Raw genomic sequence first — 22,901 nt, forward strand, 5'->3', positions numbered from 1 at the left:
TTTTCGAAGATAACTATTTCCGCTAACGAGTTTCACCAAAATACAACAAAAATCCAAACAGATTACATGGGATGGGATGGGAAGGCAAACAAACTCTTCTTTCTTTCCCTTAATCACAGGGAATTTGATTATACGCAGCATCACAGACGAAGGGGATATCAGCATGCATGCCTCCAAGAGCACAACAGGCCTTCATAATTATCTCACATTACTTGACTTGACTTGTGGGAACCCAAGCTAGAAGTTTCCAGTATTACTCTGCTAAAAAGGGTTTATCCATTTGGTCAACAATGCTTTGCAATCCTGACCTATAACTTGGATGAAGAAGCCTCACACCTAGCTCTTTCTTCATACGAGCATTTGAGACTCTCTTCTCACCTGATAAACCCTCCTTAACAATAACCGAAGACTCTTTTTCCTCAGAAGAATGTTTGATCCAGCCAGGCCACTTTTTCTCAACCAAGTCCCTTGCATACTCAAATACTTCTTCCCTTGGGGCTGGCTCATCATCAACAATATTATAAACTCGCCTGAAAAATGAAAAACAAGCCGATGAATAAGAAAGAAAGCAAAAAAAACAAGAGAGAGCTCTGAAGATTCTGGGGTTTTCTCCTCAGTTATCAGTTTTGGATCTACCACTTAGGTGTAGCTCACTATATTTCACAACTAGGATAAATAATTTACAAAACTGAAAGTCGAGACCTACCTGGAGGAAGATGTGCATATACTGGCCTTCAGGGCTTGACAAATGTCCTGAACATTAACTCTTGATGTGAACCGCCTATATCCTCTCATTCTCTGACTTTCCGATAAAGCTCCTTGCTTGATTATTGTATCAACAGCACTGTAGTATAGTGGAAAATAGTTTATAACTAACCAAACTTTTTGCATGAGAAAGAAGCGAAAATATTCTCTATAGAGCAGATAGTTCAAAATGATGTTTCAAATAGTATGCACTTTTATTGACTTGGAAACTGAAAAAATTTGTTACACAGTTTGAAATAACCTTTTATTACTGATTTTCTACAAGAAATGATGTTTCAAATAGTTGATTTGCTACAAGAAATGTTTCAAATAGTTGATTCTCTACTGGCAGATACTAATTCTTATAAAAACGAATGCATGAAAGTTTCAAACAAGAATGTATGCAATTGTATTGATTTCAACCAGAAAATGGGAAACGTTTCCTATTAATTAAAGATTGAAAAGAAAATATAGCATTTTATGAACATGCTTAGAATTCATCACAACCTTCTACCAGGACCATAGATGCCTCCAAGCCGAAAAACTTTTGTTGAGATGCCCATACTCTGGCCCAAATTTAACCATCCCTCCTCAGCAGCTAACCTTAATCTACCCACATCACTTGTGGGGTTAGGGGGATAACTGACACATGATAGATAAAGTATTTTAGAGACAATTAATATCAAAATATAATGAAGAAGCAGGTTGCACATCGAAATCGTTAAATTTAGATGCACTCACTTACTCCTCATCCACCCACGCACCGCCTGAGTCTCCATATACACCTAGCAGAAGCAATTCCACCATAGTCAAAACTAACATAGAAGAGCATTAGAAAAATGAAATGACACACAATAATTTCAACCAAAGGAAGAGTGTGGATGCATGCATATATCAGGTTCTGAGAAAACATAAAATGTGAAGGAAGGATATGAAAGCTTGGCCACCACCAGTAGACATTAGACATACATACTAGTTGATGACAAATAACAAATGCATTGAAGACTTCCACCCATAAGTGCTCTCCTCAGACGAAGTTCATTATGCAGTATCTACAAAACAAGCGTCAACGTTAATATTTTCAGACAATCGTCAGCTTTTTCAAATAACAGAGCAAAAGTAGGTTTCTTTAAGAATCATACCGGGTCACCGATACCAGGAACTGGAGGGATGGAGACAAGCAGGTGGGTATGGTCCTTGATAATTTCTAGGGTGCTGGTCACGCTGAACAATCAACAATATTGGCTGCCCAAAATAAGCAAAAAGAAAATGCCCAATATCTATTTAAAGATGGAGCATTACTTACTCTGGCTGGTTTGCATCAAAAAGGTAGATATCAAAGCCCCTTTCTTCCTCAAGCTTCTTCTTCTTGACACTGCTCGTACAAGTCCCAGAGACAGCCCTAACAATGGAGGAAATAAGCTTGAGTTTCTGCAGATGAAATTAAATGTTATGACTCGGAGGATCCAAAGCATTAAGATTTACCATCCTTGGTTCTTGAGGTCTTGCGCCAACACCTGGCCGACGAAACCCATCCCCGCAATAAACATCCGGTTCCGAGAATTGAACTCCGGTGTACCGGTCATTCGAATGACGGCATGTCTCGGGGCATGACCGAATTTGAAGGCGATGGAACCCGATATTTGAAGCAACTCCATCACGAAATATCGGAACTTTGAACCGCAGAAAGTTAACAGAGATTCAGTTACAGGACACCACTCGGAATCTGCCTGACTTTTCCAGTTGCTAAAAGCTCACTGGCACTGAGGGCTGCTTGCATAGGGAAGCCCACAGTTGTTATTTCAATGGGCTGGCGGGTTCAGTTAAGCCCACAAGTACCTGACGGATCATCAAACTTATAAACCCTAAAGCCCAACCTACCCAAATCCGAATGTGTAGGTTTTTCTTTATTTTTAAATACAAACGATAGTCTAAATTATTTTAAATTAATATAATTTCTTAAGTCAAAGTCGGCAAACTCACTGCTCAGACCAACTAACCTAACCCGACTCTGAGCACTTTTTTATTTTTTGTTTTCGAGGTCAAATGAAAAATCCCAAAAAGAGAGAATAGAATGTCATATACTCAAATGTGTTTCGATTAAATTAAGTTGATGCCTTTGTAGAATAAGAACAAAAGAGGAAAAGCCATTTATTCGAAGGAATTCTTAAAATATAGATTAGAGACTAACCACCAGACCATCATTCTTTTCCTTATTTCCTTGAGCAAGAACAAAGAAGAAAAATTAAACTCCCCCCAAAGGTAAGAGTATATATTGTGCACTTCTGAAAACACAAGCATCCTCCACCTCACACACATGCATTGCATTATTGATGTAATGATATTGATAAAGAGAGTAGTTAGCTGATTAGATTAGTCTGTCATTAGTTACTCTTGTAAATAATTAGTTAGAGCTGTTGTAACAGCTTGTACTTGTACATGTGGCTTTATCTATTGTATAGAGTAGACATGTGTTAAATATTCTTCTGCAATCTTTTCTCAATTAATTAATGAGAATCACAATTTCCTTTAATTGAATCATCAACTAGCAATTAATTATTTAAGATGTGGCTACAAACAAATGGTTGACAATAACTTAATGTTTTTAGTGTAAGCAAATTTGCATGGTTCAAAATAAATTTCCTACTTATTTTGGTCTGCGGCTGATGATGATGCTACAACTTTTATCAGCAACCTACTTTCGTTCCATCACCGATCCATATATGTACGTACCCAACCCAACTACTAAAATAAATGAGGTTCAACAAAAATAAATGAATTGATGCTCAAAGCGTTTGAGAATCACTTTCATTTGACATTTTCTGCAGGCTGCAACAGCTAGCTAGCATACATGACCTGTCTTTTCATTTTGAATCTCCTTATTACTTCCCTTCTCCTCTCTGATTTGAAAGAAAACAATTAGATCACTGCCTTGGCTTCTGAACAACTTGGAAGAAAAACCCAAAGAACACAAAGAAGGAAGGGAAAAGAATGGAAGAGCATATTGCGAGTCTTGTACTGTTGGGGGTAATTTCATGGACAACAGCCTTTCTGTTCATAAGAAAGATGTTTCCAAAGCGGTCCTTTGACTTCTGCAACCGCCTTGTTTCTACAATTCATGCAACTGTAGCTGTAACTTTAGCTTCCTTGTCCGTTGAAGATTGGAAGTGCCCAGTTTGTCCTCAGGCTTCAACGTCGTCTCCTCAGCAGGTCTACTTTTTTCATCTTCTCCTCTGCATTTTCTTAGCTTTTATTTGATTTCTTCTTCTTAAAACATATTCTAATTCTATGGTGATTTTCATTTTGAATGGTGAGTGAGCAGATGAAAGCACTCGCCGTGAGCCTTTCGTATCTCATCTATGATCTGGTGTGTTGCCTCTTTGACAAGAAATTCAATCTTGACAACTGCGTCCACCATTTGGTCAGCATTGTTGGGATTGGAGCAGGCCTTGCCTACCAAAAGGTAAACAAAACAAATTAGTCAATCTATCTAGATGACATTTCCTTGTTTAGCTCTGAAAAAGATTTCTTGGTTTGGTTTGGGCAGTGTGGGTCAGAGATGATAGCAGCATGTGGATAACAGAGTTGTCTAGCCCTTTCCTCCACTTAAGGGAGCTTCTCAAAGAGCTTGGTTACAGGGACACCGACCTCAACTTAGCAGCCGATGTAAGAAGTTACAAGACTTCAAATTGTGGAACAAAGATAATGGTAGGGGTCAAATTTACTCATTTTGAATCTGATGCCCTTCTCTTCTTGTATAGATTTCATTTGCAGCTATATTCACGGTTGCAAGGATGGTTGGGGGGCCTTATCTCAGTTACGTGACTCTATCTGCTAACAATCCTTTCATCATCAAGGTACTTGTTTACATAGCCCTTTTTTTTTTTTTTTCACTTATATCTTCCATAACCATATTGAAATTGAATTGTCCATGTTCTTCAGGCCATGGCACTAGGATTGCAGCTGGTCAGCACTTTCTGGTTCTACAAGATTGCAAAGATGGTCAAATACAAAGTGATCAAGAGGACTGGGCCTAAACAAGTTGACGCAACCCAACGTAGAGACTAGGGAGAGACAGATGCAACTATAATGGGATTTGGGAAATGCAATCTTTTTCCTCTTCGTTTGTTGCTTTTCCCCTGTTTTCATCCGGTTTGCTTTCTAGTGTTGCTTTTTAGCATTTCTAAATTTCTTTTGAAAATCCACCTTTTTCTTTGTCAATTTTCTGAACATTCCTTAAAAAATCCACTTCCCTCACATTGCATGCCAAAACGAATTTACAATTTTTTTTACATTATACAAAACTGTACGTATACCATTGATGAATTCCCAACTCTCTTCTCTAGACTTTCCCAGTTGACCTAATCTCCTGCCACATATGCTACAAATGACTTACATCCTCGCTTGAGAATGAAGAATTGGAGGCCGCGAATATATTTTACTTAAATAGTCTCTTCCTACAAGTTAAGAATTGGTGCGGCTCTTTGCTTTCTGCAACACCTCCCTTAAAACCAAAGCAATCCTTTGTGCCATGTGCGGTTCCAAAAATCTTTCCTTCACTCTCTCATATCCTTTCTTGCCCATTGTCAACCTCCTTTCTATATGTGTGGCTAATTTTACAATGTTATTCGTCAGCGATGTTGTACCTTCTTTACCAACAGGATGCAGGAGTCCTGTTGTGCCATTCACCAGAATCTCCATGGTACCCCCAGCTGCCGTGCCCTGGAATGACTCAAAAGAAAACAAAAAAAATAGTTAATTGGAAACTAACAAACATAATACCGACTGGAAAACAATTTTTCAAAAAAGATATGAATAAATTGCAATCTGGATGAACCACGTCTGGTAAATGATGCACCGGAAAATAAAGTACTACTCTGAAGTAAAGGACATACCAGTACAGGCAGCTGAAAGGCCATTGCTTCAATAGTTATCCTTCCAAAGCACTCTCCTCGGGCCTACAATGATTACAAAGTTAATCTTCATATGTAAGAAAACAATGCAGCAAGATTTGAATTCTCTTGCACAAGTTAGCATGAATTAAGTGCAATCTACCTGAGAATTCTGGACAAGAACATCAATTGCAGCCAGATACGGAGCTACAGTCAGGGTTTTATTCACAAAGTGAACACGATCCTGAATTTTTTTCTCTATCACAAAGTTGCGCAGCTCTGTTTCAAATTTTGTCTGCTTACTCATATCACTTCCTACTACAACTGCATGCAAAGATGGCACCTGCAATTTCTTCTCCTTGATAATTTGCAGACTTTCGTGAAACGAACGGAGAAATAGATCCTGACCTTTTCCACGTGATACACCTGAAATTATATCACACATAGTCCTTTGAATATAAAAGTCGAATAAAGAAATGCATATGAACTAGAGTAGTGCAAAGATAAACAGATAACTAAACTGGCAATGTATTGCAAACGTTATGATAACTTATGGATACAAAACAAAGAGGCAGTAGATCCCATTCTTGCAATTCAGGATCTGGTATAACGACAACATCTCAAAGAAAGTACTTGTAAAGTGAAGGACTCAAACCCAACCAAACTACTACAAAATCAGGCCACAAAAGCAATCTTTCCTCAAATAAAAGTGAAAACAATGGAAGTTGAGAAATGATGCATTTTGTATGTTTATCTCTACCCCAAAAAACTTTAGGTGTTAGGATATGAGCTTGTTGTCACCACTAATGAGCCAAACACGCGAAATTCAACACAAATTGGGGGGTTTTTTTAGTTGCAGGAATTCAAAATTGCAATCTCTACTCTGATACCCATTTTAAATTTAATTTTAATTATTTCGAGTCTAATGAGAACAGTAAAGTACATAAACATAGAAACTTAAAGTAATAACAAAGAAAGCATACTATTTATGATGGCAAAGAGTAGATCTTCATTTCGCACTCCAAGAGACTCTCGGACATGCTCACGAAGAACCCTCCTGGATACACTATCTTCAGCAACTTCCATTAGCTCCTTGCTATTTCCAAGGTGCACAACATAGGTATCTGGCATTTTGATCCTACAAAGCACAAACAAAATATGCATAATCTACAAATGATAACATAAAATTTCCACAAGAAGAATGATAGAACATGCTATGGTGCATGTAATTTTATGTATCATATCATTCTTCTTACCCTAAACGCTCCCGAGTCCTGTTCTTCCAATATTCTGCTGTTGTATGCGAGTCTATCATGGCACCTGCAACAAAAGGGAGATGCTTAACATACTCCACTTTGAAATAATGCCCTCGCATTTCATGAATCCACCACAACAACTTTGGAAGAACATGAGGAACATTTTCCTTGAGAACAGCATCGAGCCATTTTCCAGCAACAGCAGTATTTAAAACAACCAAATCAGCCTTCAGAGCTGTATCTATTGCTTTTTGGCCCTTTGCAGGGAAGACCTAACAAGTGTGAAAAATTCATAATTAGAAGGCCAACGAGTATAGGGACAACCAAAAGAAAAAGAACACTATGCTCAAAATAATATACTCATACTAATATAACAGAAAAAATTGAGATCTCAGTTACTTATAAAACACAGTTGTTTCTCCCCAAATAAAAAACTAAAATAAGAATCAGAGAATAAATCAGGAAACAAGACATTGCAAGGCCGCAATGGCCTGCCTGTCCTTGGTTACTGTCAATGCCTAGGCTTTATGATTACCTATATGCTTGTAGATTATCAAATTTCAAATGTAAGAATAACTAATGATACAGCCAATACCATAAAGACCATGAGGAATGGGCAGTTATATTCCGAAACGATGGATACTCAATTAGCCCACTTTAAGTCCAAACATTCAACTACAGCTGGAGGCATCAATTTTCTTTTAATAGAGACACCAGCTCAATTGTAAATTAGGGAGGAAAGAACGGTGAAATTTATGCAACTTGATCCATTAGCAAAAGTTATACATCTGATGGTTCAATTTTCCAGTTATGTTTAATGATAAATTGAAAAACTTACGTCTTAGTTACAGAGCAGAACTACACAGTTCCACAACCCACTATACAGAACTTGTAGTCATTCATTTATCTGGTTATTTTATGGAAGAATAAATAAATTGGTTATTTCAGACGTCCATAGCATAGTGTAACATATATTCTTAATTTCGAAAAAGTAAAAGCCAATGAAACCAGAAACATCTTTTCATATATGATTCTGGAGACATGTTTTAGCAATGAAGCAATGTCAGAGACTGAGAGCTGTAAAGCTTAAGAGAGCATCTTGCAGTGATGCTGCTGCTTAGAAAAATTGAATTTGGAAATGAAGTAAAAGAAATGACACCTGTACTCCTCGGTCCAGCATTTTATTCTCCAAACTGTAAATCACCTCATCAGCCTCCTCTGGTTTCTGGTTTGTTATCCAAACAACCTCAGCTCCCACTCCTCTTAACAAGAACGCTAGCTCCATCAATAATAAAGGACCCCCTGTTTGTTTTTTGGTCAAGAAGAAAAAAAGACGAGACAGTTAAAAGAAAGAGGGAAAAAAAGAGGAACACACAACTTTAAGCACTTTCTTTACTTTTTTCTTCTATAATTTTTTTTAAATTTTTTTTAAATTTACTTTTATTCTTCCTTTCCAATTCCGAGAAACACACGAAAAGAAGAAAAAAAAAAGTGAAGAAAAATGAGATTTACCAGAAAGAGAGAGCTCATGGGAAACTAAGAGAACCAGCTTGGACTTCATGAAATCCAGAGGGCTCGGCCCGCCGCTCCCGGCTCGACCTGCTGAGTGAACCACCTCACTGGCTCTATCTCTTCCTTCCTCGAAACTACTGCTGGTGTTTGCGTTGCATGAATCAAACGCAGTTCTCATGAAGAAAACCATGGCAGTGGAGAGAGAAAACAGCGCCAGAACCATCAAAGACCATTTCTTCTTCTGCATTCCCATCCACGCATTCGCCGGCTTCCCCATGAATCTCTTAAGCTTTTCCCGATTTCATAAATTTCATATCATTTGAAAACTCCGATCTGCAACGGCAAGCACGATGTGTAAGATCAAATCTGAGATTTTTTTTCCTTCAGAATATTTAACTTGATAGAACTTCAGCGTCGTAGACTCGTAGTTGAAACTTGTGGTGTGGGCTCGACAACTGAATCCCAGAGGGCTTTTGGACTCGCATTTTTATACAATCATTTTTGGACTTAAAAGTTACGCACGCTTCCTTAAGCTTCTTTTGGGCTAAGCTTTTCTTGGGCTTCTAGTTGACGCTCAGGTTTTTATTCAAGACTTCTATAGCGAGGGCTTTATTTTTAGATGAGGTTCTTTCTCTTAACTGTTAAATCAAATTGATTAGTTTGATCTAACAGTTAAAAGATGGGGCCTCTAAGGCCTTATCCTCACTATAAAATGACTCGTTTTTTATTATCTGGGATGTAAATTTACATTAATTTGTGTTACGGTTAACGTTATACTTCAGGTATAAGAATAGAAAAAAGATAAGGGGAAAAAATAAGAATAAAAAGTGGAAGCAAAGGTAAGCGAAAAAGAAGTTTGGGAAGAGTAAACATGTGAAAAGTTGGGCATTATGAATGGAGAAAGAATTGATACATACTTGGGTTTGGTACAAGAATATGTATGTTCCTGGAAAGGCATCAACCACCAAGAAAGAAAAGGACCTTCATTAAGATATTATTAAGATATGTTTTACTTTCTGTGTTTTTGTGTCCATGTCATTAAGAAAAGCCGAAAGTGGAAAAGAGCTAATTGCGTTATCTGGAGGAACCTTGGATTAAAGTTTAAAAAGCCCCCTTAAGAAAGGGAAAAAAGGGTTAATTAAGAAATGGGGGGATCAATCAACAAAGTCACAAAGTTACTAAAAAATTCTCCTTCATTCATTCATATTTCATAGGTTTGGTTATTGGTTTGGTTTACAAGAATTGAAGGTTACGTACCATAAACCAAACAAACAGTCTTTGGATTAAGCATATAGAAATTAAAGCAGTTTATTAATTAAGTCGGCGACAATTGTTTCTAACTTCACCCTTGGATCCAGTGAGAGGCCTGATGTTGCCCATATTAACCATTGACTTGGCAAACTGCTGAAAGAAGAGGCTCTCATCATCTGCATAGGTTTTGACCAGCTCCACGGTCTTCCCTGCATTGCCAATGCCATTGCCATTGCCAGTGAGAAGCACTTGGTCCGAAGTAAGAAGGCCTTTGCCAAAGAGAATGAGCTTGAAGTAGGCGTTGTCAAATTTGGCAGGGGAGGCAAAGTCCATGGGGCTAATGTTGTTGTCACCACCTGATCTCGGGCAAACTGATTTCAAACCAAAGTAGTAGCTTCTCTCTAGAGTCTCGTCTGGTTGGTTGTTGCCCTTTTGGTTGTACAGCCTCTGCTTGAACGTCACGCACCTCGCAACCCCAATGGTATGCCCTCCTGCATTCATCAAAATCATGTCATTAAGTGTGTTTGCAGAAATAATCAAAAGATAATAACGATGAATTATATATAATTGAAGTACCTGAGAGTGCAACTAGGTCTACTTCGTCGAGGCCTTGACGCTTGAAGAAGGTTAAGAGGGTTGACAGAGTTGAGTTTGGTGCGGGGATGTTGCTGTTTGAGCCACTCAGGCTAGCAGTTCTTGAGTCTCTCCTTCCTAGTGGTAAATCCCAATTAGGCCCACCGCTCTGTTCCATATTCCACCAACTTCACTTGTTAGTAGTAGTAATTAAATAGTTGAGGCTTAATTATACTAATCAACTATAATTTGTTTTCTTACTAGAACAATGGACCCCCTTGCAGCCAGAGCAAGAATGTCAGCACAGGAAACAGTTTGGGGACATGCTTCTTCCAACTTGGCCTTGATCTCATCTATCACTTCAAATCCTCTCAGCGAATTCCTGTTTGGACCTGACCTCTTTTCGCTGGCTATCGTCGTGCTGTCGTCCAATAGCACCGACGCATCACAGCCCTGCAGCCAATCATCATATCATAATAACATTAAGCCATGCACGTATATAAATATGACTTTATATATATGCAATCAACTAGTGGCGGCAATAAATATTCTTCGTAAATAGCGAAAGGCCTTTGAATTTGAAAATTACCTGAACAAAGCAGTCATGGAAGTGAAGCCTAAGCAAAGAGGCAGCCACCCTGGGCTCCCTTGCAATTGCCTGCTGTAACACAGAGATGACAATGTCATTAGCTTGAGGGCATGAGAACTGATAGAATTGCGGAAAAAGACCAAAAGACCCGCCAGCTGGTGCACCATGACCCCTACTAGGTTCACTGCCCCATCCGGATCCCCACCCGAAGTTGAAACCGGCGGGGTGAGCTAGGGACAGAGTACTGGCTGAGAACAATGCCATCACCACCACAAGACCTAAGAAACTCACTTTGAAGACTGCCATGGTTATTGATAATTCAGACCAACTCTTTAAGACTTATTTTTCAAGTCCATAGATTTCAGTGTCTGGCTTACTTGCTTGATTGCTGCATGGCACCTTCTTAATTTATAGAGCAAATTAACCACTCTCCTACCAAATCCTCACTGAATCACCTACTCTGTCTGGATAAGGAGCTAGCTATGAGTCTATGACAGACGACAAATTGACAATGTCAACTTGATATTACGTATATTTAGTTGCTTTCCTTTCTGTGAAAGAGAGTTGCGTTTCCGGGGTTTCTGGTATCACCTGCTCCGAGATCACTTTTTATTCTCTCTCTCCTTTTGGCTACAGTTTGCATCACTTTAATCAATCAATAGAGTTGGGTTTCCGGTGTTTCTGGTATCACCTGCTCCGAGATCACTTTTTATTCTCTCTCTCCTTTTGGCTACAGTTTGCATCACTTTAATCAATCAATATATCACATTGTCTCAAAAGAGAGTGCGTCTCTTTTGCTTCTGCAATATCCCAACGCGGTTTGAGTATTAGGTAGGCTAAGGCTAGGGCCTATTTCATCTCAATATTAGCTATGAAGCCTCAGTTTTGCAGAACATGGACAAGTTGAGAAAGCAACAATTTGAAATACCCTTAAGAGGTTTCTGACGCATTTTAAGTTTCAAACTTCTGATTTCAGATAAGTGCGACTGTTTCAATTTCGATGATTAGTTGAGACTTTGCTATATACAGAAACCTCAAGTTGGACCAGTGTCATCGGCCATCATGGGATTTTCAAGTACATCCAACTACCCACACGCTAACTTTGTGTTGTGTGAATTTAAGAACTTTGTTACAAGGCCCAGCGCGGTACAATAATTTTGTGCAAGGCAACTGAAAAAATTCATAATAATACACTAAGATGGAGAAAGGCTGAGTTTAAGATGTAAGAAATTTATCTGACAAGAAATGCAGTTGGTTACATCTGTGGTCTGTATCTAGTTTCTAATAAGCACCTTACACCCAACAGAAAAATGATACATATACAACAGAATAATTACACATATTTCTCTGTGTCATTGAAGAAAATTGAGATCATGATATGCACAGTTGCCTCAATGGTGTTAGCAGCCTTGCATACCGTAGTGGGACGTGTGCCTTGATCAGTGTCCCTTTGTCTGTATGTTCCTATGAATTAAGTATACAAAATGTTGAGAACAACTATGCAACTGAGACACATACCCAAAGAAAAAGAAAAACAAGATAGTAGAATTAAAAATCAACATTCACGGGATACTTACCGTTCTCTCCACCATTCCAACCTTGTGTATGGTGCTGAGAAGCTCCCCTTTTTCAAACGGGATCAAGGCTTCCACCCATACCATAGAGTCCTGTTAAACAAAATATAACGTTATCTTTCAATTTATAGAAGCACGAACTCCACTATTGAGTATCAAAAAATAAACAGTGAAACAAGCACACGTACCTTCAATTTTTCCTGGACTGCATTGCAGAATTCATTTACGCCCTCACCGCTCAGAGCAGATATGCAAACAACATCATCTCTCTTTTCTGCTTCCAACTTGATGCTTTCAGGATTGCTAACCTTATCAACCTGGAAAAAGGTAGCTGCGTATCATCAATCTCGTGTATAGATTACAAGGGAGAACAAACACCACAGAAGTGAAAAAGAAATTCCCTAAGGTGACGATAAAAAAAGGGTAACTACACAATACACAGATATTTGGTAACTACACAATACACAGATATGATGATAAAATAGAGTGCCACATTGGATGGACAACAGAGCCACCAAGAAGATTCACTGTACCTTGTTCCACACCATCAAACTTGGAATTGAGGACACATCTAGTTCTGACAAAACTTTGTCCACAGCATCTATCTGTTGCTCAGCTAGCGGATGACTGAAGTGGATATCAACATCAATAAGATAACAATGTCCATCATCATGAGTGGATCATTTGAATATGTTTTCCCAACTTGTACCTGATATCCACCACATGCACTAATAATGATGACTCTGATATCTCCTCCAGTGTTGCTCTGAAGGCAGCAACCTGAAAGATGCAGTTGGTGGAAAAACGTTAAAGATATCATCAGCTTGACTCTGAAATTGGATTGACATTCATCAAAACCTTTTTCTTGCAGCTAAGTTGATAATGAACAGGGGAGAGAGAGAGAGAGAGAGAGAGAGAGAGAGAGATGAAATTAAACTGCAGAAGTGGCGGCAGATTCATCAATAAATTGGGCTAGTAACTCACCACTGTAGTTGGTAACTTCTGAATGAAACCAACAGTATCTGTGAGAAGAAACTCTTTCCCATTCTTCGTCTGGAAGGAATGAAACAAGCATATATATTACCACCAAGTGGAAGTAAAATAGCACAAACTTATTAGACAAAATATTAAATTTTCACCAGAAGACTGGCATATCAACAAGAGAAATACTTAAAATCATGCTACATAGACTCAATGTAAAAGTCCCGTTGTTTCAACTGGAACAGATGCATAAATAAGTTAACTGATTCCATAAACTCCAAATTCTGGATTATAGGCCTTAAAGTAGCTCATTGTCGGTGGAAGAATCAAAGATGGTATAGCGTGTTGATCAAACTTTCATGCAACCAGAAGCCTGTTTGGTGCTACATCAAAATCTATGTTTACATCTTTGACTCTTCAGTTGTTTATCCAGTAGTTAACTCATAATCAATGATGTAATAAGAAATTCCCTGAGGATGATCAAACTACCTGAACCCTTCTTGTGGTTGGATCTAGGGTTGCAAATAATCGATCCTCAGCCAGCACATTTGCTCCAGTCAATTGATTTAAAAGAGTACTCTTTCCAGCATTGGTGTACCCAACCTAGTTTCCCAAAGCATTACATGCACAACATCAACAACAGGAGAAACAACCATCCATATAATTTTGAATTTCACAAGCTCTACGTATACTTACCAAAGATACTACAGGAACAGGTACTGAAAGCCGCTGATTCCGGTACTGCTTTCTATGCTTTCGAACAGATTCTAGCTCCTTCTTGAGAACACCAATCTAGCATTACAGACATTTGTATATGAAAATCAATTTCCAGAGTCAAATCTTAATTCACCAAAAAGAAGAAGGAAACAAAAATCTCTAATGGAAACTGTAGTTTGTAATCTACAATTTCTATGGAAAGGAGCAGCATTATGATAAACTCGCATCTCTATGATGCAATGAATTACTGGAATACTGATCATTCAATTAACAGGGCTTACTTGAGTACGTAGGATACGTTTATCCACTTCAATTTGTTTCTCACCCATTCCCTTCACCTTGCCTCCTGCTTGACGCTCAAGATGCGTCCACATTTTTGTTAGCCGAGGTAACTGGTATTCCATTTGTGCCAATGCAACCTAGAAACATCACAATTGTCAGCATGAAAATTCTGGAAATTGTTATTTTGTTTGTTAAGTTATTACTACAAACAAGAACTTGAATCCAAAAGTGAGATTGTACTTCCAACTATACCAAGTATGACGTTGGCATATTTTCAAGTAGCACGAAACACATTATTACTACTAAAAGGGCAATGATAATTTGCCTGTAAAGCTGCTTCATGTGTTGCTGCCCGCTGGTTAAAAATATCCAGAATGAGGGCAGTGCGATCACAAACTCTAACTTCCCCACCAAAAGCCTTTTCCAAATTGCGCAATTGCCTAGAATAGTAACAGTTGAATAAAAGGAAAAAATTAATTAACTCAAAATGTGCACCATTAAGTCTCGTTCTACACCAAGACTAATGTCATAAAAATTTAAATGAAGCTGGTGAAAAAAAAGGCTCATGCAGTTTTCCAGAATAAGACAGTGCTGACAGTGAGTGGAGAAATGTATACAATAAATATATTTGTGCTGGTAAGGTTTTATTGAGGAATTGAGGTTTAAGCAGGTAAAATCTCCACGTCTCAAATTAAAGCTAAAGAGAAGACAGCTCAATTCTGGTCCAAACTTTCTAATATTGATAAGTAGAGTTCCAACAGGCACAGCAAATTGATAGATGCAGGGGAAATGAAGCCAGTATTGGCAAAATAAAACCGTGTAACTCATATAAATCAGTCTCTATAGGAAGCATAAACATGCACGAAATAACAATAAAGTCACTCATAATGTTTCATACCCTGCTGAGAGCTCATCATCAAATATGACAGTCTCAACACCCAATGCGTTAATTGCACCCTTGATTTCTGCAACCTTGCCAGATCCAATGTATGTCCTTGAGTTTGGAGAAACGAGTCTGCATCACATATAGCGTTAGAAATTGATGCTAGGTGAACAACAGGAAACAATTTGTAAATAAAATATTCCGAAAACAGAAATAGTCTTCTGGAAGTAAGCATTAAAAAGCTACTTACTTTTGATATGTGGAGCCAACAACCATAAGTCCAGCAGTATCAGCTAGCTGGGTCAATTCCTTGAGTGATTCCTCTACACCAAATAAAACCTCAGTATTACTACGTTTGTGCTCAACACCCACAACGTAAGCTTTTTCTTCAAAAATCTGGGAGAAAAGAGTGGGTCATCCTTAAGAAAACCAATCGAAACGAGGAAACTTATCACAATTTCTCACACCTCACTTTTCCCCCAGTTGAACTTTCCCCAAAAATATGATTATTCTCAAAACAAAACCAGCATAAACACGAACGCAAATTTATTTTTGGATTTTCTCAGTAACCAAAGATGATCTCAAAATAAGACAGTAAAAAGAAGAAAAAGAGACCAACCTCCCTTCCGTTCCTTAACTTGAACCTACTCTCGGAGCTGTCTTCAACCTCCTTCTTCTTCTTAAATCTAGTGGACGGAGTTAGGGCTTTATCCTCTGATTTGGTGTCCGCGACTCCATCAATGACTCCGTGAACCTCTTCATTTACTTTCTCTATGGTATCAACATCAATCAACGGAGGGTCCTGCAGCAGCGACACGTCGTCTGGTGAAACAACACCTAGGCCTTGTTCGACAGCTCTTACGACGGTTCTTGGAGACGCATTGGAATATTTTCTGAGCCTGAGAGAGCTAATTGGCCGAACTAATTTTGCGAGCGGCCATGAAAGGTAAGGGTCCTGAATAAGAGGTGAGGAACGAATCAGAGAGCAAGAAAAGCATGCGCTCATGATAGAATTTTGATCTGAATTTGTGATCTTTGTGTCTCCGAGCAATGCTACCCTGTAAAGCTTTCAACTTCCAACTTCTAAGCGTATCAGTTTATCGTCGCGCGTTCTTTTCTTTTGGCTCAGATGACATGTCGTTATTTCTAACTTCCGAGCACATATGATGTCGTATTGTCGTGTGATGGGTACCGTATAAGGCACTGGCCCAAATATTTGACTCGGATTTTGCCGGAAATTCCACCCAAAAGCCCAAATCATTTTCGTTCTCAACGATGTGAAGAGTGAAGACCTCTGCATTTTCGCCGCCGTTTCAGAAACGCAGTGTAATGAACTGCTTGTCGCATTTTTCGTCATACACAGCGGCCATTTTCAGAACGACAGGTCGGTCCCCCGGGACGAGTGCTCTGTGCGGACCTTCTTCGTGGAAGAGAAGATTTGACCTTTGTACTAATAGTAAGTTAATCAACTTAGAATCAGTGCTGACGAGGTTACATATTCAGCTCTATTCGTCTCGAAGCAAAGGCAGCAGCAGCAAAACGACGTCGCCCCGATCGCGGAAGAAGTCGAATCCCGAACCGGCTATGGAACCGGACAAAGACTCCTTCTATGTAGTGCGCAAAGGAGACGTCATCGGTGTTTATAAGAGTTTCAGTGATTGTCAGGCTCAGCTCGGTTCTTCGGTAAAGTTTACTTATTTTTCTCCGTTTGTCATTTTAATGGGGTTTTGAATGTATTCGAATTGAAATGTATAAACTCTTGTTCTTTGAATTCTGTTAGATATGTGATCCTCCTGTTAGCGTGTACAAAGGGGAGTCTATGCCCAAGAATACTGAAGAATATCTTGTTTCTCGTGGACTTAAGAATGCCATTTACACTATAAGAGCTGAAGATGTGAAAGATGATCTTTTTGGCAAGCTTGTGCAGTGCCCAGTTGAAGTAAGATTTCACTTGTTAGCTTCTGCAAAGAAATTTCTTTGGAAACTGTGGGATCTTTTTTTTTAACGTGACTGATAATTTCAAAAGAGAAAACTGTGGCCCTGCTGAGGTTTATGGCATAGCAGTTGTTTGCTCTTTCGTTTGTAGCTTATTCATAGGCTGGATACGTTAGTAAGATAACATAATTATAATTTATACGCGAGGCAGAGGCACTTTTATTTTTAAGGTTGAAGAATGTAATAGAGTACGACCCCAAACTTCTCTGGGTAGCTTTCTCCTAATTAATTTGTTTCTCCTTCCTTCTGATTGTAAGGTTGTTGTCTTTTCTGATCAAGTTTTTACTTAGGTGGGTTTATAGTGGTTTGGGAATATGATGTTTTTTCTTTCACATATCAGGACCCGTGTTCAAAGGGTGAAACATCTGTTAACGATGCATCCAAAAAGAGACTCCGTCAACTGTGTGGAACAGAAACTGAGGTAGATTTGGAATCATAACAACCTTTGAGCTTGAATACTCTCGCTCAAGAATATAAAGAACCATGTTTATCTTTGGAATTCTATCAGTACTTATTTCTGACTTTCTAGCTGAAGATTTCGTTTTATTCTTTATCATTATTATTTCTTTAGCTCTACCCTGTGGTAAAGATGAGGTTCTGTGTCAGATGAACTTAGCTTGTACATTTTTCCAATGCTTTATAGGAAGAATTTGGTTCAACTTTCATATCAGACGATCTGTCGAGAAAGCATGCCAAGATAGATCATTCTGCTGTGCTCGAATCACCCCCCTTGAACCATGTAAGTTGAAGTCTTGGTGATATCTAGTGGTTGGGAAGAATGTACTTCCATAGGATCATTGTATCACATTATGAAGTGGATAGAGCAAAATACGGCAAAGGCCTGAATTCAATTTACTTTCTTGTTAATTAATGACCATCGACCGGAATTTGTCTTATATTTTATTATATAGTCAGGGGTTGGGGAATTCTCAGTCACTTTTTCAGGATCTGGAGTTCTCAATTGTTATAATGTTTCAAAAATGTGTTGTATCACCCACCCAGAAAAAAGAAAGAATGATGTAAGCTATATTTGTAGGGTTCCTGTATTCTTATGTTTGATGGTGCATCAAAAGGAAACCCTGGACTAGCTGGTGCCGGAGCTGTGTTGCGAGCAGATGATGGAAGCTTGGTATACATTTTACCTATGGGGTTATTTTTTGTTTAGTTCTTTGCCTCTCTAAGACTAACCATTCTTTTCCATATAGATCTGTAAAGTACGTGAAGGTCTGGGCATTGCAACCAATAATGTTGCCGAGTACCGCGCTGTCATTTTAGGATTAAAATGTGCTCTTAGAAAAGGTTTTAATAAGATTGTTGTTCAAGGTGACTCCAAACTCGTCTGTATGCAGGTTTGTGAATATTGTTTTTATCTTCTTCTGCTTAAGGTGTTTTATTTATCTCTGATTGTTTGATACTTAAGAAGTTCTTTTTTCCATTTTCGATTTTGTTTTCTTTGTTCTGCATTTGTATAACTGAGAAGGTAATTTGAACAGGTTCAGGGATTATGGAAGGTGAAAAACCAGAACATGTCTGATTTGTATGAAGAGGTGAAGAAATTGAAGGATAAATTTCTCTCCTTCAAGATCAGTCATGTCCTCAGGGTGAGAGAAGCTGATTCCGTTTATCTTTCGTGCCATGTGATATGTCTTGTATAATAATTCACCCACCCCCCACTAAGCCCACCTGAACTTATATCGCCTCAGTGAGGCTGCTTATACCTTTCTGACATGTTCTCGTAAACCTTCAAAGGGACGAAACTCTGAGGCAGATGCTCAAGCAAACTTGGCAATCACTCTTGCTGGTCAGACTTCAAATCTGATTTTGTATTATGCACTTAGTATAGATTCTGCATATGGTCAATTGAGCTAATCTATGTCCATGGGACATGTTCACGATGCAGATGGTCAAGTCCAGGAGGTGTCTGGAAAGTAGTTTAAATGATAGTCCACCGCTGGTTATGTTGGGGTTTGTATCAGAAAATTAGTAAGGCATCACAAGATTTCTGTTTACACTTTGGCCTAAAGTTTGATGTTGATGCAGGTGACCTATTTTTTGAAGATTAGACCCTGATGAGTAGTGTGGCTTTGAGGTTTGCCACAATGTGGTTCGTTGGGCATACATTAACATCATAAACCATGATTTCATCCGCAAAACTGAAGCTTCTGCTGGTTTGCACTTTTGGAGACCGATTATTTATGCAAGTCAATCCTTGAATCAAATCACCCGCCATACAAGGGAGATTCAGTTTGACAAACACAAGCTGAAAGAAAAAGGAACACAGGATTTGCTTACGAAGGAATGCGAGCATGTGTGAAAAATTCATACTAGCATTAATAATAATTGTTTCAACATACTTTTGGAGCTTATGTTGAATATCCAATTTTCTGAACCCAAATTCAAAAATAAATCACTTTTCGCCATACTAGCATGTTCTATTTTGAGCTTATGTTGAATATCCGAACAAATTCTGTGTTCTAAATACCGCAACTGTGACAACACACAATCGATTGTTGATTAAGTTGATGAAAATTGGAAAGGAAAACAAACAATAGTTATAAGAATGCTATAAGAGATAACATAACAGTGGAGCAAGGACTGAAGGCCCAGATCTTGAATAACACTCTTAGCACTAAAATCAACATTGCAAATGGTAGACTTGAAATCCTTTACAACATTGCATAAAATCTAAACTTCCACTGGTGATTTTCAACATTAACCTCAAGATGTGAAATGCATTACTGCAAGCCATATCCAGTTGAACATCTTTTCCCCCATCAATCCTCTGTGTGATCTGTGTTACCTTCACCGGTCATGGAGCCACCGGCTAAAGAGTTCGAATCCTCCGAAGACTCCCCAAACTCTTCTTTGTACATTTCTTCTATCATAGGTTTCCAGAGCCGAACTCGCGCATTTATGAACCAATTTGAAACCTGAAGCAGACACAATATTGGCATCACATGGTTAGACCAAGTTATAAATGAGATGCTCAATTTGAAATCAATTGGGACATGGATAAAACTGTTGGGGATTACTTGGTTCTTTGACAAGCCTGTTTGTGATGCCAACAGAAGCTTCTCAGAGTCATTTGGATAACTGTATGATCAGAACCACAAGTAAATAGGCAACGTTCAGAGCCACATTTAATTAATTTGGATTAATCACAATCAAGGGCTAATTGGTTTTGGATTGCTTACGGGTGGAGGAAGTGTTCAAAAAGCCAAGTGCGAAGAATTGCCACAGAGGTCTCTGGCAGGCCTCGAATTGGTCTGAAAGCTTGGCGTTGGCTCTGGAAAATGCCAAGCTGTTGAAGAGACATTCTTTTGTGTCTGCACTCTCTGTCAAACAAGTTAAGTTGTGATAGTCCCGAACTGATTTTCGGTACGTCTTGCAACAGCTTTCGTTTTTCGGCATAGATATGGGAAACTATAGCATCTCTTAAGCTGCAAAAATGCCTGGACATGGCCTTGAGTGCCAGAGCTGTGTAAGACTTGGCTGCTCCTTCACCTACTACCATCTCAAATGATGACATCACTTCTTCCATTTGATGGTAGTACTTCTCACATCTGTCCTCAACCTGAAAACAGCAAAGAAAGTATTAAACCAATAGTCCCAAGATTAAAAGTAAACATCAAGATTGTATATACCTGTTCCAACAAGGTGATAAGGTTTGCAAGTCTAGCTTGCAATTCATGCTTGTCAGCGGACATGAGCCCATTGCAGCACAACTCTGCTTTCAGTTCAGAAGAAAGCCCCATAGCACCTCTCCGGCCTTCACCATATAACTTTCCAGCATGTTTTTCATTGCTGATGTCAACTTGTTTTCCACCAACATTAACAATCTCATCTAAGAGGGACTGAGCTGGTTTTAGATATCTTGAATTCCCAATAACATCCGCTAAAGATTCTGTTCCATATGAAGTGGAACAAGATCGACTTAGCGAGTTTGAAGACGAAGCAAGCGCACTGCCTGTGAAACAATACTCATCGCTTACATGTTCAACTCCTGGATTGCAAGCTTCCCCTGATTCTTCTCCAATGATAAAGTGATTGTGGCTCATGAGGTCTGAATTCATAGACCTCTGCCTATATTGGACAGATGGAACAAGCATGTGGGAACCAAGGGACAGTGAGAGCCTCTGTGCTTGGTTCTCAATTGCTGCTCTAGGAAGATCCATCAGATGCCTTGTGTGGTTGTTCATATCTGAGTCCTCTGCACCTGTGCGAGCTTGAACAAGGTGCACTGATCTGGACATTCTCTCCCCAAGAGAATGAAGGCTGGGCAGGACACCAAGAGACTGAGGGAATGTGTTACTATTCCGAAAAGAAGACTCATAAGCATCAAGGTGTTGGCTTTCCAAATGGTTTTGGGCAGCAATGGAGTCTGAGATAATGAATTGGTGAAAGATACTTGAAGCTGGATTTGGGGGTGAGTCTTGTGAAACCATTATAAAGTTAAAAATGATGACAATGGCAAAATGCCTATGTCAAGTGATGAGGTAATATAAGTATAACTGATCAGGAAATCTATGACACTGAGAATCTGATAATAGCAATTTCGAAAGCAGAAAATCAATATGAAGTAGTAAAGCATACAGTGCCAAAACAATGAATCACAATGCCATATTTAGTGGCTTTTCAAAGCCATGAATGAACATGATATCTGAGAAGCTAGAGTTGGGGTTTGCTGCATGTGTGGTAAATGCTTGACCAGCCTAGATAAAAGTAGTTGTGTCATAAAGTAGAAGGCCATCTCAAGATGAAACCTGCAGCATTGAAGAAGAAATCTTTAGTTAAAGGGACTGAAATCATTAAGACTTAAAACAAAAATCCTATATTATTAGGCATGAGTTGGATGGGTACATCATCAATGAATTAAACACTTGAAAGAATCACATTTGACAGAAAGAATCTCCTTACATGGGACAGAAGAAAATCCAACTTGGTGCAAGTAAATCTGAGTATTTAAGCTGTACGTGCTAATCTACGATGACCCATTATAAATTCAATTGATGATCAACACGAGAGAGAGAGAGAGAGAGAGAGAGAGAGAGAGAGTGATTTTCAATTGCCAAAAGCATAAACAAGGTGGAAGCCTAAAGTAGGGACCAGAAGAGATGAAAACAATTAAACTTTACCACTAATTCCAACCTCTGATTGGCAGAGATGAAGAATTAACAGAGTTCAAGAGAGTGGGAGAAAAACCTAGCAAGGTTAAAATGAGTCTTCAATGAAGAAGCGAAGAGCAAGCACCATTCAGTGATTTCAAAGCATACCTTTAAATTTAATGCAGAAATGATTCTCTCTCTCTCTCTCTCTCTCTCTCTCTCTCTGTGTTAACAGGCCTAAATCTAAGCAGCAGAAAGCTATAAGCCTAAAACATAGACTTCTGCTAGTTCCTTAAAGAAGCCCAGTTAATTGGCCAAGTAAAAACGAGAAAATGACAAGAGAAGATGGTCCCAATTTCCCTGGCTATAATACAACAACCAAAAGCATCAAAGCCTCCAGCTTTAGTGTCTGCAGTCACATTTCTTTGGGAGACTCAAAAGTACTTTCAGCTCTCACTAAACAGTGTATGTCTCTCTCTCTCTCTCTCTCTCTCTCTGTGGTTTGGCTTTGGCTTTGGCTTTGGCAGCACAACAGCCCTCAGCATGT

At 38.9% G+C, this 22,901-nt stretch overlaps 7 protein-coding genes across 10 annotated transcripts; 2 read left to right on the forward strand and 5 right to left on the reverse strand.

The window, feature by feature from the left end:
- On the reverse strand, positions 1 to 2,478 carry LOC103321332 (NAD(P)-binding Rossmann-fold superfamily protein). Its single transcript, XM_008223133.3, has 8 exons — positions 2,230 to 2,478; positions 2,051 to 2,146; positions 1,887 to 1,968; positions 1,718 to 1,796; positions 1,490 to 1,529; positions 1,252 to 1,386; positions 707 to 844; positions 1 to 530 (listed from the first exon to the last, which is right to left on the reverse strand). Exons 1-8 carry the CDS (start codon positions 2,400 to 2,402, stop codon positions 254 to 256), a joined length of 1,020 nt encoding a protein of 339 aa, XP_008221355.2. The 5' UTR covers positions 2,403 to 2,478; the 3' UTR covers positions 1 to 253.
- Positions 2,479 to 3,586: 1,108 nt separating this feature from the next.
- Positions 3,587 to 4,945, forward strand: LOC103321330 (uncharacterized). The gene is given in 6 exon segments (XM_008223131.3): positions 3,587 to 3,954; positions 4,067 to 4,207; positions 4,292 to 4,313; positions 4,316 to 4,410; positions 4,506 to 4,601; positions 4,687 to 4,945. Coding segments are annotated over 6 exon segments (699 nt in total). The 5' UTR covers positions 3,587 to 3,735; the 3' UTR covers positions 4,813 to 4,945.
- Positions 4,946 to 4,980: 35 nt separating this feature from the next.
- Positions 4,981 to 8,862, reverse strand: LOC103321331 (uncharacterized). The gene is made up of 7 exons (XM_008223132.2): positions 8,405 to 8,862; positions 8,052 to 8,194; positions 6,893 to 7,164; positions 6,620 to 6,774; positions 5,800 to 6,062; positions 5,640 to 5,702; positions 4,981 to 5,466 (listed from the first exon to the last, which is right to left on the reverse strand). Exons 1-7 carry the CDS (start codon positions 8,679 to 8,681, stop codon positions 5,209 to 5,211), a joined length of 1,431 nt encoding a protein of 476 aa, XP_008221354.2. The 5' UTR covers positions 8,682 to 8,862; the 3' UTR covers positions 4,981 to 5,208.
- Positions 8,863 to 9,579: 717 nt separating this feature from the next.
- On the reverse strand, positions 9,580 to 11,216 carry LOC103321329 (Peroxidase superfamily protein). Its single transcript, XM_008223130.2, has 4 exons — positions 10,818 to 11,216; positions 10,490 to 10,681; positions 10,232 to 10,397; positions 9,580 to 10,146 (listed from the first exon to the last, which is right to left on the reverse strand). The coding sequence occupies exons 1-4, from the start codon at positions 11,121 to 11,123 to the stop codon at positions 9,716 to 9,718; spliced, it is 1,095 nt and encodes a 364-aa protein (XP_008221352.2). The 5' UTR covers positions 11,124 to 11,216; the 3' UTR covers positions 9,580 to 9,715.
- Positions 11,217 to 12,016: 800 nt separating this feature from the next.
- On the reverse strand, positions 12,017 to 16,353 carry LOC103321401 (GTP-binding protein, HflX). Its single transcript, XM_089044687.1, has 13 exons — positions 15,874 to 16,353; positions 15,505 to 15,650; positions 15,270 to 15,386; positions 14,697 to 14,811; positions 14,371 to 14,508; positions 14,069 to 14,164; positions 13,862 to 13,975; positions 13,376 to 13,444; positions 13,101 to 13,171; positions 12,925 to 13,018; positions 12,580 to 12,708; positions 12,395 to 12,484; positions 12,017 to 12,281 (listed from the first exon to the last, which is right to left on the reverse strand). Exons 1-13 carry the CDS (start codon positions 16,258 to 16,260, stop codon positions 12,189 to 12,191), a joined length of 1,659 nt encoding a protein of 552 aa, XP_088900813.1. The 5' UTR covers positions 16,261 to 16,353; the 3' UTR covers positions 12,017 to 12,188.
- Positions 16,354 to 16,462: 109 nt separating this feature from the next.
- On the forward strand, positions 16,463 to 19,656 carry LOC103321328 (uncharacterized). Of its 3 annotated transcripts, XM_008223127.3 has the most exons (10): positions 16,465 to 16,937; positions 17,035 to 17,193; positions 17,590 to 17,670; positions 17,893 to 17,988; positions 18,286 to 18,378; positions 18,455 to 18,598; positions 18,743 to 18,850; positions 18,999 to 19,050; positions 19,150 to 19,214; positions 19,290 to 19,656. In XM_008223127.3, exons 1-9 carry the CDS (start codon positions 16,584 to 16,586, stop codon positions 19,179 to 19,181), a joined length of 1,119 nt encoding a protein of 372 aa, XP_008221349.2. In that variant the 5' UTR covers positions 16,465 to 16,583; the 3' UTR covers positions 19,182 to 19,214; positions 19,290 to 19,656. The 3 variants fall into 3 exon arrangements, with proteins under 3 accessions (XP_088900815.1, XP_008221350.2, XP_008221349.2); XM_089044689.1 differs by lacking the exon at positions 17,893 to 17,988 and having other exon boundaries at positions 16,463 to 16,937; XM_008223128.3 differs by having other exon boundaries at positions 16,464 to 16,937; positions 19,150 to 19,656.
- Positions 19,657 to 19,741: 85 nt separating this feature from the next.
- BLH11 (BEL1-like homeodomain 11) lies at positions 19,742 to 22,691 on the reverse strand. Of its 2 annotated transcripts, none has more exons than XM_008223126.2 (5): positions 22,523 to 22,691; positions 20,894 to 22,012; positions 20,444 to 20,823; positions 20,282 to 20,342; positions 19,742 to 20,179 (listed from the first exon to the last, which is right to left on the reverse strand). In XM_008223126.2, the coding sequence occupies exons 2-5, from the start codon at positions 21,692 to 21,694 to the stop codon at positions 20,024 to 20,026; spliced, it is 1,398 nt and encodes a 465-aa protein (XP_008221348.2). In that variant the 5' UTR covers positions 21,695 to 22,012; positions 22,523 to 22,691; the 3' UTR covers positions 19,742 to 20,023. The 2 variants fall into 2 exon arrangements, with proteins under 2 accessions (XP_008221348.2, XP_088900814.1); XM_089044688.1 differs by lacking the exon at positions 22,523 to 22,691 and adding an exon at positions 22,167 to 22,501.
- Between the last annotated feature and the right edge of the window lie 210 nt (positions 22,692 to 22,901).

This window comes from Prunus mume, linkage group LG2 (genome assembly GCF_029339155.1).
Source record: "Prunus mume cultivar Tortuosa linkage group LG2, ASM2933915v1, whole genome shotgun sequence".
NCBI classification, from domain to species: Eukaryota; Viridiplantae; Streptophyta; class Magnoliopsida; order Rosales; family Rosaceae; genus Prunus; species Prunus mume.

What these genes read in the sequence shown, in the direction of transcription:
- LOC103321332 (XM_008223133.3), bottom strand. Translation starts at nt 2,402, where the DNA reads ATGGAGTTGCTTCAAATATCGGGTTCCATCGCCTTCAAATTCGGTCAT. An exon ending in GACCTCAAGAACCAAGGATG is followed by an intron (nt 2,147 to 2,229) that starts GTAAATCTTAAT and finishes CTCCATTGTTAG; the next exon opens with GGCTGTCTCTGGGACTTGTA. An exon ending in GGTGCGTGGGTGGATGAGGA is followed by an intron (nt 1,387 to 1,489) that starts GTAAGTGAGTGC and finishes ATCATGTGTCAG; the next exon opens with TTATCCCCCTAACCCCACAA.
- LOC103321329 (XM_008223130.2), bottom strand. Translation starts at nt 11,123, where the DNA reads ATGGCAGTCTTCAAAGTGAGTTTCTTAGGTCTTGTGGTGGTGATGGCA. An exon ending in TCCATGACTGCTTTGTTCAG is followed by an intron (nt 10,682 to 10,817) that starts GTAATTTTCAAA and finishes GATTGGCTGCAG; the next exon opens with GGCTGTGATGCGTCGGTGCT. An exon ending in CAAGGGGGTCCATTGTTCTA is followed by an intron (nt 10,398 to 10,489) that starts GTAAGAAAACAA and finishes AATATGGAACAG; the next exon opens with AGCGGTGGGCCTAATTGGGA.
- BLH11 (XM_008223126.2), bottom strand. Translation starts at nt 21,694, where the DNA reads ATGGTTTCACAAGACTCACCCCCAAATCCAGCTTCAAGTATCTTTCAC. An exon ending in TTATCACCTTGTTGGAACAG is followed by an intron (nt 20,824 to 20,893) that starts GTATATACAATC and finishes TGCTGTTTTCAG; the next exon opens with GTTGAGGACAGATGTGAGAA. An exon ending in TTTGAACACTTCCTCCACCC is followed by an intron (nt 20,343 to 20,443) that starts GTAAGCAATCCA and finishes CTGATCATACAG; the next exon opens with TTATCCAAATGACTCTGAGA.
- LOC103321331 (XM_008223132.2), bottom strand. Translation starts at nt 8,681, where the DNA reads ATGGGGAAGCCGGCGAATGCGTGGATGGGAATGCAGAAGAAGAAATGG. An exon ending in AGGACTCGGGAGCGTTTAGG is followed by an intron (nt 6,775 to 6,892) that starts GTAAGAAGAATG and finishes TGTGCTTTGTAG; the next exon opens with GATCAAAATGCCAGATACCT. An exon ending in CCTTTCAGCTGCCTGTACTG is followed by an intron (nt 5,467 to 5,639) that starts GTATGTCCTTTA and finishes GAGTCATTCCAG; the next exon opens with GGCACGGCAGCTGGGGGTAC.
- LOC103321328 (XM_008223128.3), top strand. Translation starts at nt 16,584, where the DNA reads ATGAACTGCTTGTCGCATTTTTCGTCATACACAGCGGCCATTTTCAGA. An exon ending in AGGCTCAGCTCGGTTCTTCG is followed by an intron (nt 16,938 to 17,034) that starts GTAAAGTTTACT and finishes GAATTCTGTTAG; the next exon opens with ATATGTGATCCTCCTGTTAG. An exon ending in AATCACCCCCCTTGAACCAT is followed by an intron (nt 17,989 to 18,285) that starts GTAAGTTGAAGT and finishes CTATATTTGTAG; the next exon opens with GGTTCCTGTATTCTTATGTT.
- LOC103321401 (XM_089044687.1), bottom strand. Translation starts at nt 16,260, where the DNA reads ATGAGCGCATGCTTTTCTTGCTCTCTGATTCGTTCCTCACCTCTTATT. An exon ending in CACATGAAGCAGCTTTACAG is followed by an intron (nt 14,509 to 14,696) that starts GCAAATTATCAT and finishes TGATGTTTCTAG; the next exon opens with GTTGCATTGGCACAAATGGA. An exon ending in CTGTTCCTGTAGTATCTTTG is followed by an intron (nt 13,976 to 14,068) that starts GTAAGTATACGT and finishes TTGGGAAACTAG; the next exon opens with GTTGGGTACACCAATGCTGG.